Source organism: Papio anubis, chromosome 17 (genome assembly GCF_008728515.1).
Source record: "Papio anubis isolate 15944 chromosome 17, Panubis1.0, whole genome shotgun sequence".
Classification (NCBI taxonomy): Eukaryota; Metazoa; Chordata; class Mammalia; order Primates; family Cercopithecidae; genus Papio; species Papio anubis.
The window spans coordinates 33901949-33919741 of record NC_044992.1 but is presented as its reverse complement, the minus strand read 5'-3'; the positions used below and the strand labels follow the sequence as shown (position 1 = coordinate 33919741).

The 17793-nt window shown below is 39.6% G+C and overlaps 1 protein-coding gene across 3 annotated transcripts in view; it reads left to right on the top strand.

Annotated features, from left to right (window-relative positions):
- RAD51C (RAD51 paralog C) overlaps window positions 1-17461 on the top strand; it is a 42502-nt gene extending 25041 nt beyond the window's left edge. Inside the window, exons 6-9 of one of the 3 annotated variants that reach the window (XM_031657515.1) lie at window positions 4104-4170; window positions 7387-7447; window positions 15604-15664; window positions 17250-17461. In XM_031657515.1, coding sequence (XP_031513375.1) covers window positions 4104-4170; window positions 7387-7447; window positions 15604-15664; window positions 17250-17354 — 294 coding nt within the window. In that variant the 3' untranslated portion in view covers window positions 17355-17461. Of the gene's footprint in view, window positions 1-4103; window positions 4171-7386; window positions 7448-15600; window positions 15665-17249 lie in introns of all 3 variants that reach the window. The other 2 variants (XM_031657514.1, XM_009190371.1) reach the window with 2 other exon arrangements.
- Window positions 17462-17793: the final 332 nt, after the last annotated feature.

The window sequence follows — 17793 nt, the reverse complement described above, 5'->3', positions numbered from 1 at the left end:
AGCTACTTGGGAGGCTGAGGCAGGAAAATCACTTGAACCCAGGAGGCAGAGGTTGCAGTGAGCCGAGGTCGTGCTACTGCACTTGAGCCTGGGCAACAGAGCAAGACTCTGTCTTAAAAAAAAAAAAACAAAAAAAACACTATTTTTTAGAAGCTTGGCATAATCACATAATAATTTTCAGTTGTATCACAGAGGCCAATCGTTTTGCAAAAGTAATATAATTACTATACAAATATTTGCTAATAATCGGAAATTCTAATTTTGGCATGTTGAATACCTGGTAAATCAGTAGTTTGATTTATATTTTCCTGAAGGTACATAATGGGTAAACTACTCTGTCTAAACCAGCACTGTCCAGTAGATCTGATGGAAAGATGAAAATGTACAGTCTAGTACAGTAGCTGTATGACTGTTCAGCACTTGAAATATAGCTAATACTACTGAGCTGCTGACCTTATAGTTTTAATTTAACTTATTTATTTCTTTCTTTCTTTTGAGATGGAGTCTCACTCTCTCGCCCAGGCTGGAGTACAGTAGCACCATCTTGGCTCACTGCAGCCTCCTCTCAGGTTCAAGCGATTCTCCTGCCTCAGCCTCCCGAGTAGCTGGGACTACAGGCGCTTGCCATCATGCCCGGCTAACTTTTTGTATTTTTAGTTGAGACGGGGTTTCACTGTGTTAGCCAGCATGGCTTCGATATCCTGACCTTGTGATCTGCCCGCCTCAGCCTCCCAAAGTGCTGGAATTACAGGCATAAACCACCACGCCTGGCCTCTAATTTACCTTTTTTTTTTGAGATTGAGTCTCGCTCTGTCGCCCAGGCTGGAGTGCAGTGGCGCGATCTCAGCTCACTACAAGCTCTGCCTCCTGGGTTCACACCATTCTTCTGCCTCAGCCTCCCGAGTAGCTGGGACTATAGGCACACGCCACCACGCCTGGCTAATTTTTTGTATTTTTAGTAGAGACGGGGTTTCACCGTATTAGCCAGGATGGTCTCGATCTCCTGATCTCATGATCTGCCCACCTCGGCTCCCAAAGTGTTGGGATTACAGGCGTGAGCCACCACACCCGGCTAATTTAACTTTTAAGAGCTACATGTGGGCCAGGCACAGTGGCTCATGCCTATAATCCCAGCACTTTGGGAGGCCAAGGTGGGAGGATCACTTGAGGCCAGGAGTTCAAGGTTAGTCTGGGCAACATAGCCAAACCCTGTCTCTACAAATAATTTAAAAATTAGTTAGGCATGGTGGTGCTTGCCTATAGTTCTAGCTACTAGGGAAGCTGAGGCAGGAAGATTGTTTGAGCCCAGGACTTCAAGGCTGCAGTAAGCTATGATTGTGTCGTTGCACCCCAGCCTGGGTGACAGAGTGAGACCCCATTTCTAAAAAGTACTCTTAAGAAAAGCTGCCGGCCGGGTGTGGTGGCTCATGCCTGTAATCCTACCACTTTGGGAGGCCGAGGTGGGCGGATCACCTGAGGTCGGGAGTTCAAGATCAGCCTGACCAACATGGAGAAACCCCACCTCTACTAAAAATACAAACTTAACCAGGCGTGGTGGCTCACACCTGTAATCCCAGCTACTCAGGAGGCTGAGGCAGGGGAATCACTTGAACCCAGGAGGCGGAGGTTGCAGTGAGCCAAGATCATGCCATTGTACTCCAGCCTGAGCAACAGAATGAGACCTTGTCTCAAAAAAAAAAAAAGAAAGAAAAGAAAGAAAGAAAAGCTTCCAATTTAAATTCCTGCTTAGCTTTTTCTAAGGTGCCTAGTGAGAGGTAACAAATGGAGAATGCCCTGTGGCATGTAAGGGGAGGGGAACTAGAAGAAAATCTTGTCATCCACTTGGTTTCTAATTGAGATCTAGGTGGATCACAGATTTCTCCTTTGTGGCCAGACAGAAATGTTAGGGTGTTACCACTGCAATGGGAACAGCCAAACAACCTTTTGTTTCTTTCTCAGTTTTCTTTTTCTTTTTCTTTTTTTTTGCGATGGAGTCTTGCTCTCGTTGCCCAGGCTGGAGTGCAGTGGTACAGTCTTGGCTCACTGCAACCTCCGCCTCCTGGATTTAAGCGATTCTCGTGCCTCAGCCTCCCAAGTAGCTGGGGTTACAGGTGCCTGCCCCAATGTCCGGCTAATTTTTTGTGTTTTTGGTAGAGATGGGGTATCGCCATGTTGGCCAGACTGGTCTCGAACTCCTGACCTCAGGTGATCTGCCTGCCTTGGCCTCCCAAAATGCTGGAATTATAGGCCTGAGCCACCGCTCCTGGGCTGTTTTTCAGTTTTCTTATGTAAAATACTCATTTGCAGAGCAGACACCTTTTTCTTACTGCTTTTCAAAGAATTTCGTTATCAGTTTTAGTTTGCAATATTAACTCTTTTTTCTGGAGGGAAGATATGTATTAGAAGAGTATATAAAGTAACCATTTCTGGAGATTTTTGGGTGGAAAGATAACAGATCTGACTTCTATGTTAAGTCAACCTTAAACACTTTTGTTTTCCTTGCTTTTATTTAAAATTACTGTCTTTCAAAACCTGGAACCTTATTTGTAGGTCAGTATTTATACAAAGAGAATTAACAATATGAAACCTGGAGGGCCATCTGTGAGTTGCAAAGCAACACCTGTGGCTGTTACTAGCCAACTAGCATAATCATAATTTGGAGTCATTTGACCTGACTACTAGGATTTTTTTTTTTCCTAGTTCATCTACTTATATTGTACTTTTTAAAATGAGTTTTAAGTCTCTTCTCATAATTTGTTGCCTCAGTTTCCCTTTTTCCTGTAAAATTATAAACAGTAATACTATATTTGCCTCCTTCCTAAAAGTATAAACACTGAGGTATTTATTAAGGATTTCATATTCCTTTCAATAAAAATATTCTAGGGAGGCAGTAATGATAAAGAACATGGACTCAGGCCAGGCACAGTGACTCATGCTTATAATCCCAGCCCTTTGGGAGGCTGAGGTGGGTGGATCACTTGAGGTCAGGAGTTCTAGAACAGGCTGGCCAACATATTAAAACCCCGTCTTTACTAAAAATGCAAAAATTAGCCAGGCATGGTGGCAGGCACCTGTAATCGTAGCTACTTGGGAGGCTGAGGTAGGAGAATTGCTTGAACCTGGGAGGCGGAGACTGAAGTGAGCTGAGATCGCACCATTGCACTCCAGTCTGGGCAACAGAGCGAGACTCAATCTTTCTTTTTTGAGACAAGGTCTTACTTGTTCGCCAGGCTGGAGTACGGTGACAGGATCATGGCTCACTGCTGCCTCAACCTCCTGGGCTCAAGCAATTCTCCTACCTCAGCCTCCTGAGTAACTGGGACTACAGTTGTGCACCACCATGCCCAGCTAATTTTTTTAAAAGTTTTTTATAGGTCAAGTACAGTGGCTTATGCCTGTAATCCCAGCACTTTGGGAGGCTGAGGCAGGAGGATTGTGTGAGCCCAGGAGTTCAGAGTTCAAGATCAGCCTGGGTAACACAGCAAGACCCTGTCTCTTTAAAAAAAAAAAAGAGTTTTATGAGCTAGATTTGGCAAACACCTTTAGTCCCAGCTATTCAAGAGGCTGAGGTGGGAAGATCATGTGAGTCTAGGACTTCAAGGACAACCTGGGCAACATAGCAAGACCTCATCTCTAAAGTATGAAAATAAAATATTTTATGATCGGTAGAATCATATTTTCAGATAACTCCATCTTTTTATGAGTATATTTTAAAAATTTTTTATCAGAAAAATTTGTATTACTTAAATGGCTGTCTGTAATAGGTAGATTATTTTCAGATTACTAAAATCACAAGACTGTTTACTTGATTAATTATTTATGTATGTATGTATTTATTTATTTAGTGAGACAGAGTTTCGCTCTTTTGTTCAGGCTGGAGTGAAGTGGACTGATCTTGGCTCACAGCAACCTCTGCCTGCCCCAGGTTCAAGTTATTCTCCTGCCTCAGCCTCCCGAGTAGCTGGGATTACAGGTGCATGCCACCATGCCTGGCTAATTTTTGTATTTTTAGTAGAGATGGGGTTTCACAATCTTGGCCGGGCTGGTCTACTTGATAATTTTTAAGGAGACTCACCTAATTTTCTTACATTTTGTTTTTGTAGGTAATTTTAACCAATCAGATGACAACAAAGATTGATAAAAATCAGGCCTTGCTCGTTCCTGCATTAGGTGGGTAATTAATCAGATAAACATTTTAGTTAATCACAGTTTTTCTTATCTCTTTCATTTGATTCTCATTGAATACTATAGCTTCATGAAAGCAGACTGTATTTGTCTTGTTCACTGGTTAATCTTAGCACTAAGCACAGTACCCTTAAATACTGGCTGTTCCTTTTAGTTATTTAACATTTATTGAGTGGCCAGACACAGCCTCTCACACCTGTAATCCCAACACCTTGGGAGGCCGAGGCGGATCACTTGAGACCAGGAGTTCAAGACCGGCCTGGTCAACATGGTGAAACCCTGTCTCTCCTAAAAATACAAAAAAATAGCCGGACATGGTGGCGCACACTTGTAATCCCCCCTACTTGGGAGGCTGAGGAATGAGAATTGCTTGAACCTGGGAGGCACAGGCTGCAGTGTGCTGGGATCGTGCCACTGCACTCCAACCTGGGGGACAGAGTAAGACTCTTAAAAAAGTGCGTATCTACTGTCTGGCAACTATTGTGCCAAAATTCTTGCCCCCAGGGAGTTCACAGTGTTAGAGAGAAGGAAGGGTGAATACACTTAAATACAAATCACATTACAGTGAATATCGTGGTTTTGTTAGAATGCAATGCTTCAAGGTTTATTTCCACTAAAATCTTAAAGAATATTCTACCAGAGTTTTGGCCAGGCACGGTGGCTTATGCCTGTAATCCCGGCACTTTGGGAGGCCGAGGTAGGTGGATCACCTGAGCTCGGGAGTTTGAGACCAGCCTGACCAACATGGAGAACTCAGTCTCTACTAAAAATACAAAATTAGCTGGGTGCGGTGGCACATTCCTGTGATCCCAGCTACTCGGGAGGCTGAGGCAGGAGAATCGCTTGAACCTGGGAGGCAGAGGTTGCAGTAAGCTGAGATTGCGCCATTGCACTCCAGCCTGGGCAACAAGAGCAAAACTCTGTCTCAAAAAAAAAAAAAGTTTCTGCCCTGGACTAGTTTTCAGCTAATGGCATAGATCATTCTATAAACAGATAATGTCGTAAAGGTTACAATAGAAAGGTACAGGGTACTGTACAAAGGACAGATTCTAACCTGGCCCAGGTGAGCAGGATGAAAAGGAGGAAGGTTAGGGAAGGGAGTGTAATAGTCTCTCATGTTTCTTCCACCTCTTTTTGTCACTTTCTATCACCCATTTAATTAAGAGCTTCCTAATGTTTGGATCCACTCAGGGGTAATCAAACTCAGCCTTTCTCAAACTCATTCTTTCAGCACGCCATGATAAATCAGAAAGCGAATTTATAAATTTAGTGAGAATTACAATTGTCAGACAGAGTGAAATTTATGTTTTCTAGTCAGTTTATTTTCTTCCCAGATACCAGAAAGTTGGGAAAGCAGGGGTTCAGAGTTGGTGAGCAGAGAAGCAAATAAATGGAAATGGATGCCCTCAGGAATGTTATGCTTAAGTTGTAATAATTCTGATGCCGACCTTACTTTACTAGCAGAACACCCTTTATCTTGGATATTGCTAGGATATTGTTCAATATAACTTTCAGTTATGATAGAAATGTTCTGTCTGTGCTCTTCAGTGCAGTAGCCCTTGCTACATGTGGCTATTGAGGCATTTAAAATGTGGCTAGTGCAGCTGTGGAATGGAATGTTTAATTGAATTTTACTTAAATTTAAATTGCCACATGTGGCAAGTGACTGCCCTGTTGTACAGTGCAGCACTGGATAAACATAACTCCTGTGTTCTAGACTTCAGTCCCACCATTAGCTTTCTGTTTTTGACAGTGTTTGCTGGTATGATAGGTCACTGCTCATTTTACATTACTATCAGTTTAGTTTCCTTTATATTTCAGAGGCTCCCTAATCCCTTAAAGAGATTTAAAAATCAACGTAGACCACTTCTGTGTGAAAATAAGATGGCTGAATTTGCTGTGATTGGAATTAGAAACCGGACCTCTCTTGGCTAGTTCTGGAATTTGGCCAGGATGCACATCAACATCTCATTCCTACCCTCCTGATTTGTTTCATACAAACTTTGTTGCTGTGTCTGTTCTTTGGTCTTCTATTGCTGTGTCTCAGCTTTAGATTCTGTGTCTTGCATAGAAATGGATCATCAGAATGCAACAGGCAGAAGACTGAGAAGTGCAAATCAGTAGGGTAATGACAAACCCTTTGAGCTGAGTGGGACTGAGAAGTAACCTAACATATAACCTATTAGTAATTGTTTACCATGAAGATTTTCAGTGCTGGACACGTAAATTGCTGAGTTCAACTGCCCTCTTTGCCCTCCAAATCCAGCATAAAAGCAAATGGTGATCTCAGGGCAGTTTCACACCTAATATGACTAATAATAAAAGTCTTGTGTTTCAGGAGCTCAGTTTGTCCAATCCTGAGCCCATCATCTCTACCTCACAAATTATATCCACCTTTTCATTTCCTTGCACTGTGTCTGCATGATACGATAGTACTCCCAAGCACCATTGCTTAAATCTTGAGTTACACCTAATGCTTTTTTTGGGTCTTTTTTTCTTTTTAATGTGAAATAGAATATACAAATGAAAATGTGTATTTAGAAGAACAATAATAAATGTCCAGATGCCCATTGCTCACACTGACAAATGGAACATTACCACACCCCAGGAGCCTCGTGTACTCTCCCCCAAAGAGGCAACCACTGTCCTGAATTTTGTATAATTGTCACCTAGCTTTTATAGATTTTACTGTCTGTATATCCCCAACAGTCGCTTATTTATAGCTTTTATATAAATAGAATTATACTGTATATGACTGACAACTTTTGCTCATTATTATTTTTGGATTCATCCATGTTGTTGTATGACAGTGTAGTTCATTTCCATGACATGAATATGCCACAACTTAATTACATATTCTGTTGATGTCAAAAAAAAAAAAAAGAATATTTTACCAGAGTTTTTACTTTTCTTCTGGAGGTCAGAAATATGTTAGGCTTGATGATATGGAAAATTGACACACATATGGACTCAGACAATAAAGTTTTCTAAAAGCAAATAGAGAATAATGATTTGCATTATTTCCCTAGATTGGTAAAAATCTTGTAATCTCAGGATATTACTCATTTTCCAGGTTTTTTGAAAGCAAGTAAACTTTTGTTATGTTAAATAAAGTAAGATTATGTTTGATCAGAGGCGTTCTGAGAAATGTATAACCAAGTCAGTAAGGCAATATACAGTTATTATGTTCTTTACTCTTAGGGGAAAGCTGGGGACATGCTGCTACAATACGGCTAATCTTTCATTGGGACCGAAAGCAAAGGTCAGTATAGAAACAAGTTAATAATTCTGAATATTGGGTTAATTACACTGAATGAACACTTACAGATTTCTTAGAGCTAGTCCTGTGGATGAGATATACAATGACCCATGAAGTAACACTTTTGTTGCCTTGTCTGATATCACCTAGAGCAAACATAGAAATGTGCTGTTATTACTGCATATTTAGCTACATAGGAAATTCTCTGGAATATTTAAATGATGGGGCACATGCACCCGAAATGAGTAGGTGGCCAAGGAATGCCATTTTCTAAAGCTCTTTGAAACAATTTATTAGCCATGTAGAAGGAGGTGAGTACTCTGTGTTCCTGAAAGAGATTGAAAAAAAAGAACAAAATCAGGACAAAAGGAAAATTGTTGAGGTTAGCTTTAAAATTAATTTATTTGGAACATACAATGGTTTTTCTTAGTTCCTTAGTGTATTTCTTGTATGAAATTGTGTCTTTTTTTTCCATTTTGTATTTTGCTCTCCGGCTTTTATTATCCAGTTACTTACCTGCATTTCACAAGTATTGTTCTTTAAAAGTATGGCAGCATGAAATCTTTGTATTTGTTTTTAAAGCTGCTGAGCAAGTGAACAAACCAGCTTTTATTTTCTTGAAAATAGGCCATTGAAAGCAGTGAAGTCTTTTCTATACTTCTAGAAAATGTCAGATTTATACTAGCCTCTCTGCTTTGTGATTAATTGGTATAACCTAGAGGTCTTGGTTTGGAAATGCTCTAATAAAGGGAGAAATTAAAAGGCATGCGGGTAAAGATGGAATAAAGGGTCACTTAAATACATATTGGGCCTAGCCAGTGAAATCGTCTATTTTTTAATCTATATTTCTTTGTTGTTTTACAAACTGAAAAAAATCTTGCCTGACCAAGTTAGGTTTTGCAGACCCGAAGCTCATAACAGAATCGATTACACTTCTGTATGTATCTTTTGCAACTGATCGTGCAGTTTGTGTCTTCTTTAAAAATGGTATTTGCGAAGAGCTCAGGTAACGTTTTTTTCCCCACAATACATAGTGCTTTACTATTGACTGTCTCCCCCTAATTTAAACAAATTTTTTACTTTAAACCAATATGTCTGGTAAATCCTCCCCCTAATTTTTTTTCTATGATCACAATTTGAGATAGTTCCCCTAGTTTTGTAAGTTAAGTTGCTGTATACTAGAGCCACAAAAGGAGTTCTTTTCTTGGCACCAAACTTTATTGTAAAGATTTGACAACAGTTCTCCAGCTGAGAGTCTTTTGAACATATTGTTTATACTTTCCCAGTTTTAGGTTATTCTGTAAAGCACATTCCATCATTTATTTTTTCATAGGAATTACGCCTGAGCTAGTATACAGTAGTCTTCTTCAGACTATAATTAAATATTCACTAATAAAATGCATTTAAGAAGAAAAATAATAGGAGCAGAGCAAGATATTTCATCTTTTTATGAACTCATCAGGAGGAAAACTTTGACTTCTTTGTCAAGTTCTAGAAGTTAGCATTGATAAGGTACCCAAGAGATCAGAAAATCTTGCTTACCATGAGTTAACCTTTTATGAATTCACCTTCTTACAAATCCTTCCCAAGAAATTAGAAAATAAAATACATGGCCGGACGCAGTGGGTCACACCTGTAATCCGAGCACTTTGGGAGGCTGAGGTAGGTGGATCATGAGGTCAGGAGATCAAGACCATCCTGGCCAACGTGGTGAAACCCTGTCTCTATTAAAAATAAAAAGTTAGCTGGGTATGGTGGCACATGCCTCTAGTCCCAGCTACTCAGGAGGCTGAGGCAGGAGAATCACTTGAACCCGGGAGGCGGAGGTTGCAGTGAGCCAAGATTGTGCCACTGCCCTCCAGCCTGGTGGCAGAGTGAGACTCCGTCCCCCCCAAAAAAAGAAAATGACGTACAACACCAACATTGAATATAGATAGATTGGGGGAAATCTGCTGTTCTATAATATTTTTTCTACATCTCATAAGATCTTTTTTAATTTTTATTTTTATTTTTCATACTGTCATTTTAGTGCTTGCTTGTACTAGGTATTTTACTAGGCACTTTACAACATTTCAGATAATCTTTTCAATAATTATTTGCAGAACCTATACCGATTATTATTAAAAGTCAGAAAACCAAGGTCCAGAAAGGTTAACTGAATAAGTATTAAATAATAGCTACTATTTATTGAATATTTATTAACTGTCCTTTATTGTGCAAAGCACTGTATGTATACGTATATATACATGTATGTATATATGTATACATATAGATGTATATATATACATGTATATATATACATATATATGTGTATATGTACATACACGTATGTATGTGTATGTATATATTTTTTATTTTATTTTCCACATAATTCTTTGAAATAGTATTACCAGATGAGATCGGGCACATTCAGGGTGGTATGGCTATAGGCTGAAATAGTATTATCTACATTTTATAGCTGACTTTATAAACTTTTTTTTTTTTGAGAGGGAGTTTCGCTCTTTTTGCCCAGGCTGAGGTGCTATGGTGAGATCTCGGCTCACTTCAACCTCCACCTCCTGGGGTCAAGTGATTCTCTTGTCTCAGCCTCCCAAGTAGCTGGTATTATAGGCGCCTGCCACCACGCCTTGCTAATTTTGTATTTTTAGTAGAGACGGGCTTTCTCTATGTTGGCCAGGCTGGTCTTGAACTCCTGACCTCAAGTGACCTTCCCACCTTGGCCTCCCAAAGTGCTGGGATTACAGGCGTGAGCCACCACACCCAGCCATAGCTGACTTTATAATAGAGTTCATTTCTTTTCTTCTATGATGACTGTTTCTAGAAGGTAATTGTAGTATTGCGTTGATTGCCTGCCAATCTGAATATGTAGCTTATTCCTTTTTTTAGGTAAAATCTTTTTTCTTCAAACTTTTTTTTTTCCAGGCTGTGGATATATGATAAATAATGTACATACTTTATGTAATCAAAATAAATTGACGTCATTTAATAGAATTGAAGTAGTTTTGCTCTTTATCATTTGAAACCTGGCATCTTTAAGTTGTTGAAGTTGCATGAGCTTGAGCCCAAAAGTTGGAGAACAGTCTGGCCAAAATGGCAAGACATCACCTCTATAGATAAATAAAAAATTAGCCGGGCGTGGTGGTGGGCACCTATAATTCTAGCTATTTGGGAGGCCAGGGTTGGGAAAACCGCTTGAGCCCAGGAAGTCAGGGTGGCAGTGAGCTATGATTGTGCTATTACACTCCAGGCTGGGCCACAAAATGGGACCCCATCTCTAAGATATTAAAAAAAAAAAAAAGTTAAATGAGGCCAGGCATGGTGGCTGACACCTATAATCCCAGCACTTTGGGAGGCCGAGGCAGGTGGATCACTTGAGGTTGAGAGTTCGAGACCAGCCTGGCCAATATGGGGAAATCCTGTCTCTACTAAAAATACAAAAAAATTAGCCAGGCATGGTGGCAGGCACCTGTAATCCCAGCTACTCGGGAGGCTGAGGTAGGAGAACCGCTTGAACCTGGGAGGCAGAGGTTGCAGTGAGCCAAGATTGAACCACTGCACTCCAGCCTGGACAGCAAAGTGAGACTCTGTCTCAAAAAAAAAAAAAAAAAAAAAAAGTTGGATGAAATTTTGTATGCTTTTATGCTTTTTAAATTTTAGTTTATTTTAAAAGGATGGAAATAGAAATTCATTATCAGTGAAAAATAGTTATAAAAATGAACATTTTTCATTTGGAGAGGAAGACTAAAAATCTTTTTTTTTTTTTTTTTGAGACTGGGTCTTACTCTGTTGCCCAGGCTAGAGTGCAGTGGTGCGATCTCAGCTCACTGTAGCCTCAACCTCCTGGGCTCAAGCAGTCCTCCCACCTCAGCCTCCCAAGTAGCTGGGACCACAGGCATGTACCACCACACCCAGCTAATTTTTGTAGAGATGGGGTTTCGCCATGTTGCCCAGGCTGGTCTCAAACTCGTAAGCTCAGGCAGTCCACCTACCTTGGCTTCCCAAAGTGCTGAGATTATAGGTGTGAGCCACAGCACCCATCCAGAAACTAAAAATCTTGAATAGCCAAATTTGTATTAGGAATTGAACTTAGGTGTACTGTTTCATGCCCCAGCTCCTGTCCTTCACCAGTAATACCTGATTTTTACCCTTAGACTAATGATGGAATAATATTCCAACAGTTATTAAAAGAAATACTTTTGTCTGTGTCCTTATATTATGTGGGTTTTCCTCCAATTTGCATATTCATGATTATACGAGGCCAAGATTATTCAGAATTACACTACTCTTTGCCAAGACGATCTGGTGGTAGAGTGGAGTAATAAATCAACACCCCCACACAGTGTTTCATATGTGTGCTCAGTTTTAGAGCACAAATTGTGCTTCTGTCTTATTTCTTCCTGACCCAAGCTATGTAGTTCAGCCATATGTTAAGCTACATCTCAACTGGGGCCATGAGCCAAGTGATTCTTTGGTTTAGTTTTCATTTAAAAAGATCTCTAAAGAGACATGATGCATAAAAATGGTATTTTTACCTAGAAATTTGAGGACTTTTTTTTTTTTTTTTTTTTGAGATGGAGTTTCGCTCTTGTTGCCCAGGCTGGAGTGCAATGGCGCGATCTCAGCTCACCACAACCTCGGCCTCCTGGGTTCAATCAATTCTTCTGCCTCAGCCTCCCAAGTAGCTGGGATTACAGGCATGCACCACCATGCCTGGCTAATTTTTTGTATTTTTGGTAGAGACGAGGTTTCTCCATGTTGGTCAGTCTGGTCTCCAACTCCCGACCTCAGGTGATCCACCTTGGTCTCCCAAAGGGCTGGGATTACAAGTGTGAGCCACTGCGCCCGGCCTGAGGATGATTTTCAACCTGAATAATTAATGCCCCTTTGACTTTAGGATTGTTTTTTTGTTTTTTGAGATGGAGTCTCACTCTGTCACCCAGGCTGGAGTGCAGTGGCGCGATACCAGCTCCCTGCAACATCCACCTCCCTGATTCAAGTGATTCTCCTGCCTCAGCCTCCCAAGTAGCTGGGATTATAGACATGCGCCACCACACTTGGCTAACTTTTGTATTTTTAGTAGAGACAGGGTTTCACCATTTTGACCAGGCTGGTCTCGAATGCCTGACCTCAAGTGACCTGCCCACCTCAGCCTCCCAAAGTGCTGGATTATAGATATGAGCCACTGCACCCGGCCAACTTTAGGATTCTTAATAAGCATGTAAATGCTTCTTAAAAGCTTATCACTTTTTAATAATTTCCTCAGGATAAATGTACTAGGTACCTTATTTGGACATACCGTTGATATGAGGTGATTTAGATACCAGTTTTTCAGAAAGTTAGCTGATTTTTGTCATTCAAAAAATCATTTCCTATTAAGGCAGGTTAAAATACACCTTGCCTCTCTTTTTCTGTGAATTTTTCCATTAAAGATAGATTATCAACCCTAAAGAATTATAAAAGTTTGTAATTCTACTCGACACAGCTATTCTTTTTTTTTTTTTTTTTGGTGAGACTGAGTCTCGGCCTGTCGCCCAGGCTGGAGTGCAGAGGCACGATCTTGGCTCACTGCAACCTCCGCCTCCCCAATTCAAGTGATTCTCTTACCTCAGCCTCCTGAGTAGCTGGTATTACAGGTGCATGCCACCAGGCCTGGCTAATTTTTTTTTTTTTTTTTTTGTATCTTTAGTAGAGACGGGGTTTCACCATGTTGGCCAGGCTGGTCTTGAACTCCTGATCTCGTGATCTGCCTGCCGTGGCCTCCCAAAGTGCTGAGATTAGAGGCGTGAGCCACTGCGCCCAGCCTCAACATAGCTATTCTTGTATTACATATTAGCAGTTACTTTGTTTATGTTTAAAGTTGCAATTATGGATTATAGGACATTTTGGATTCCGCTGTATTTTGGTCTCTGTTTTTCTTTTGAATTGTGTCTGAGAAGAGGGGCAATTTCAAAATTAAGAGAGTAACAAATAAAGCCAAAATGTCCTTTTTGAATTGTCTTTGAAAACAAATCATTCTATTTTGTGTAAATAAATGACACTTATAACTCTGAGAATCTTACTTTCCTCTACGTTAGAATCTGTATTTTTTATTTCAGTTTTATTACATTGTGCTAAAATATATGTATAATATAAAATTTACCACTTTATGTTTACATACAGTTCACTGGCATTAAGTACATTCATATTGTGCAACCATCATCATCCATTTTCAGAACTTTTTCATCTTCCCATACTGAAACTCTGTATCCATTAAATGTTAACTCTCGTTCTTTTTTACCCCCAGGCCCTGACAATCACCAACCATTTTACCTTCTGTCTCTGAATTTGACTCCTCTATCTACCCCATATAATTGGAATCATATAATATTTGTTCTGGTGTGACTCGCTTATTTCACTTAGTATAATGTCTTCAAGGCTCATTTATGTTGTAGCATGTGTCAGAATTTTCTTCCTTAAGTCTGAATATTCTATTGTATGTACATACCACATTTTGTTTATTCATCTGTGGATGCACACTTGGGTGCTTCTACCTCTGGCTATTGTGAATAAGTTACAGTGTATCAGTTTTAAAGTAATTCTTAAAAGCAGTTTTTTGTGGGTTTTTTTGTTTTTGTTTTTGTTTTTTTTTTGAGATGGAGTTTCACTCTTTTTCCGCAGGCTGGAGTGCAATGGTGCGATCTCGGCTCACCACAACCTCCGCCTCTCAGGTTCAAGCGATTTCTCCTGCCGCAGCCTCCCGAGTAGCTGGGATTACAGGCATGCGCCACTACGCCCTGCTAATTTTGTATTTTCAGTAGAGACAGGGTTTCTCCATGTTGGTCAGGCTGGTGTCGAACTCCTGACCTCAGGTGATCTGCCTGCCTTGGCCTCCCAAAGTGCCGGGATTACAGGCGTGAGCCACCGCGCCCAGCCAAAAAGCAGTTTTAAAGGTTTTTGTTTATATTTGTTGCTGTTACAGTACTTGAATATAGTTAATAAGAGCTTAGAATTTTATTTCTCAGCTACTTTTAGCTTTCAGTTTTATATTACTTTGTATAAAACATAGTAAAATCGGCTGAGCGCGGTGGCTCACGCCTGTAATCCCAGCACTTTGGGAGGCTGAGGTGGGCGGATCATGAGGTCAGGAGATCGAGACCATCTTGGCTAACACGGTGAAACCCCGTCTCTATTAAAAATACAAAAAATTAGCCGGGCATGGTGGCAGGCGCCTGTAGTCCCAGCTACTCAGGAGGCTGAGGCAGGAGAATGGCGTGAACCTGGGAGGCGGAGCTTGCAGTGAGCCGAGATTGCGCCGCTGCACTCCAGCCTGGGTGACAGAGCGAGACTCCGTCTCAAAATAAATAAATAAATAAATAATTTATATATATATATATATAGTAAAATCCCACCTAAGCAGATCTTGTTCTGTCATGACTTATTTTTGGGACATAATCATTTTATATATTATTACAGAGATGAGGGTCTCACTATGTTGCCCAGGATGGCTTCAAACTCCTGGTCTCAAGTGATCCTCCTGCCTTGCCCTCCTAAAGAGGTGGGACTACAGACATGAGCCACTATGCCTGGCTGCATCATTTTAAAACAATGTCTTCCTAGCTATTTTTATTGGTGTAATATGAGTAAGTGTTTCTCATTTGTAGTATAAGAAATTAACATCATTCTTCAGCAATAATGAAAAAAACATTACTGCAGACAGTTTGGAAAATATAAGCAAGCAACCTTTACTTCGTGATAACAACTATTAACTTTTTTATTGTAGTCTTCTATCAATTTTTTTAGATGTGTGTATACATACTTACAAATATGGGATTATATGGTATAACTGTTATTTAGTATATTATTAATACTTTCCTATCTCTTTGAATATTTTCTCCCACCTTTAGTTTTTAGCATAAGTAATATCTCATCATATATAAAATAATTTATTTGAATCAGTCATTGGACTTTTACATTGCTTTAAAATTTCTTATAACTCATATACATACGGATATTTGAAGGGTGTATATTTAATATTTCTCTCGTTTTTGTGTTCTTGGAGAAAAAATAATAGAATTATTAATATAATAAACCTAAACATTTAAATTATGAGTTTGGTCATCTGAACTTTTAATTAATTAAGTTCATGTGTTTGTATGTATTTATTCTTTTTTTTTAAGCAGGTTGGCAACATTGTACAAGTCACCCAGCCAGAAGGAATCCACAGTACTGTTTCAAATCAAAGTCAGTGTTATTTGATTAGAGTGGGATTTTGATATTGATGGGCAGTAATTATCTAAAGAGAGAATTTACAACTTGCTTCTGTTAACTTCTGTAGGCAGCAAGCATATTTGAGGACAGCTTTTGATGCTTAGAACATTGTCCCCAAAATAGTAGTGTATACAGAATATTGTAGTCACAAATGGACTGAAATTTATTCTTAAGAACAGAGGAAATACTTATTTTGGGGTAGTGTGTTCCATGCCATATGTAATGTCAGGATATTAAACATCTTTAAAGTGAAAGTTGTTGAAGATTTCCAGAAAAGAAAAAATACTAACATTATTTATTTTGGTCTGTAGGTATTATAGATCTATTGTAGCCACCAAATATAGCCCACTTTAAGATGTTAATTTTTCTGTGAATTTACATCATAGAACACACATTTTTTGGCTGAAATATACATATTTATCAATAGTGTTGAGCCAAATGTATTTTTGGCATCTCTTTTTGTTTTTGAGATGGAGTCTCTCTGTGTTGCACAGGCTGGAGTGCAGTGGCACAATCTTGGCTCACTGCAACCTCTGCCCTACTGATTTAAGCAATTCTCCTGCCTCAGCCTCCCTAGTAGCTGGGATTATAGGCGTATGCTACCATGCCTGGCTAATTTTTGTGTTTTTAGTAGAGATGGAGTTTCGCGATGTTGGCCAGACTAGTCTCAAACTCCTGACCTCAAGTGATTCGCCCTCCTCAGTCTTCCAAAGTTCTAGGATTACAGGCGTGAGCCACTGGGCCAGGCTTTATCTCATTTTTATAAGGACATAAACAGAAATAGAGATTCTGAAACGGAATTATCCACTTAGTTTTGCACTGCCCAGGTGTCTTTGAAATAGCCTAGTTGGAAAAAAAAAAAAAAAGAGAGAAATATCCTAGTTGGAAAACTTTAGAGTATTTAATTATGAAAATAAATCTGTAAAGTACCTAAGACTTAGGTTATTTCCTTTTACTTCTTCTAACAAAGCTATCATAAAGTTTGTTAGGATTGTCCTTTACAGAACATTTTTATAATGCAATGTTATTTCTGTGTGTGTGTGTATGCAAGTGTATAAATAAGTATATATAAAATACTGTTAATATAACCCGGGCTTAGGCACCTATCCATGAGATTTATCCTCTTCATTCACAGTGGTTGATAAATTTCTATCTCAGGAACTTTCTTTTTTTTTTGGAGACGAAGTCTCGCTCTTTCGCCCAGGCTAGAGTGCAGTGGCACAATCTCGGCTCACTGCAACTTCCGCCTCCCAGGTTCAAGCAATTCTCCTGCCTCAGTCTCCAGAGTAGCTGAGACTAGAGGTGTGCGCCACCACGCCCAGCTAATTTTCATATTTTTGGTAGAGATGGGGGTCACCATGTTGGCCAGGCTGGTCTTGAACTCCTGACCTTGTGATCCACCCACCTCGGCCTCCCAAAGTGCTGGGATTACAGGTGTGAGCCACCGCACCTGGCCCTAGAATAAAGTAGCTTTCTTATTAATTACTTAAAAATATTTCTAAGATCAGTCTTCAAATGTTCTTAAATCATATTTGTATATGTATTTTTTATCTTTCAGCCTCAGGGATTTAGAGATACTGTTGTTACTTCTGCATGTTCATTGCAAACAGAAGGTTCCTTGAGCACTCGCAAACGGTCACGAGAACCAGAGGAAGAATTATAACCCAGAAACAAATCTCAAAGTGTACAAATTTATTGATGCTGTGAAACCAATGTGTACAAGTGGACTTGTTACTTTAAAGTATAAATAAACACTATGGCATGAATGAATCCAGATTATATGAAGTGAATGGGAAAAATACCTAAATATGATTCTGTGAAAGTTTTTCTAAAGCAGTATTCTGCAATTATATTTTACCCTGTTTTCATTTTCAGTAACATTCAGTAGAGATGATGATTATATTTCACAAATGTGGAAAGCTGATCTCATGTGGCTAGTCTGAATTTACCATTCAGACTGTTTTTACCCCTTTCTTTCCTAGTTGCCTAGAAAATCTTAGGAAGAAAAGATTTTTTCATATTCTTATTGTGGTTTTTTTTTTGTTTTTTGTTTTTTGGTTTTTTTGGAGATGTAGTCTCACTCTGTAGTCCAGGCTGCAGTG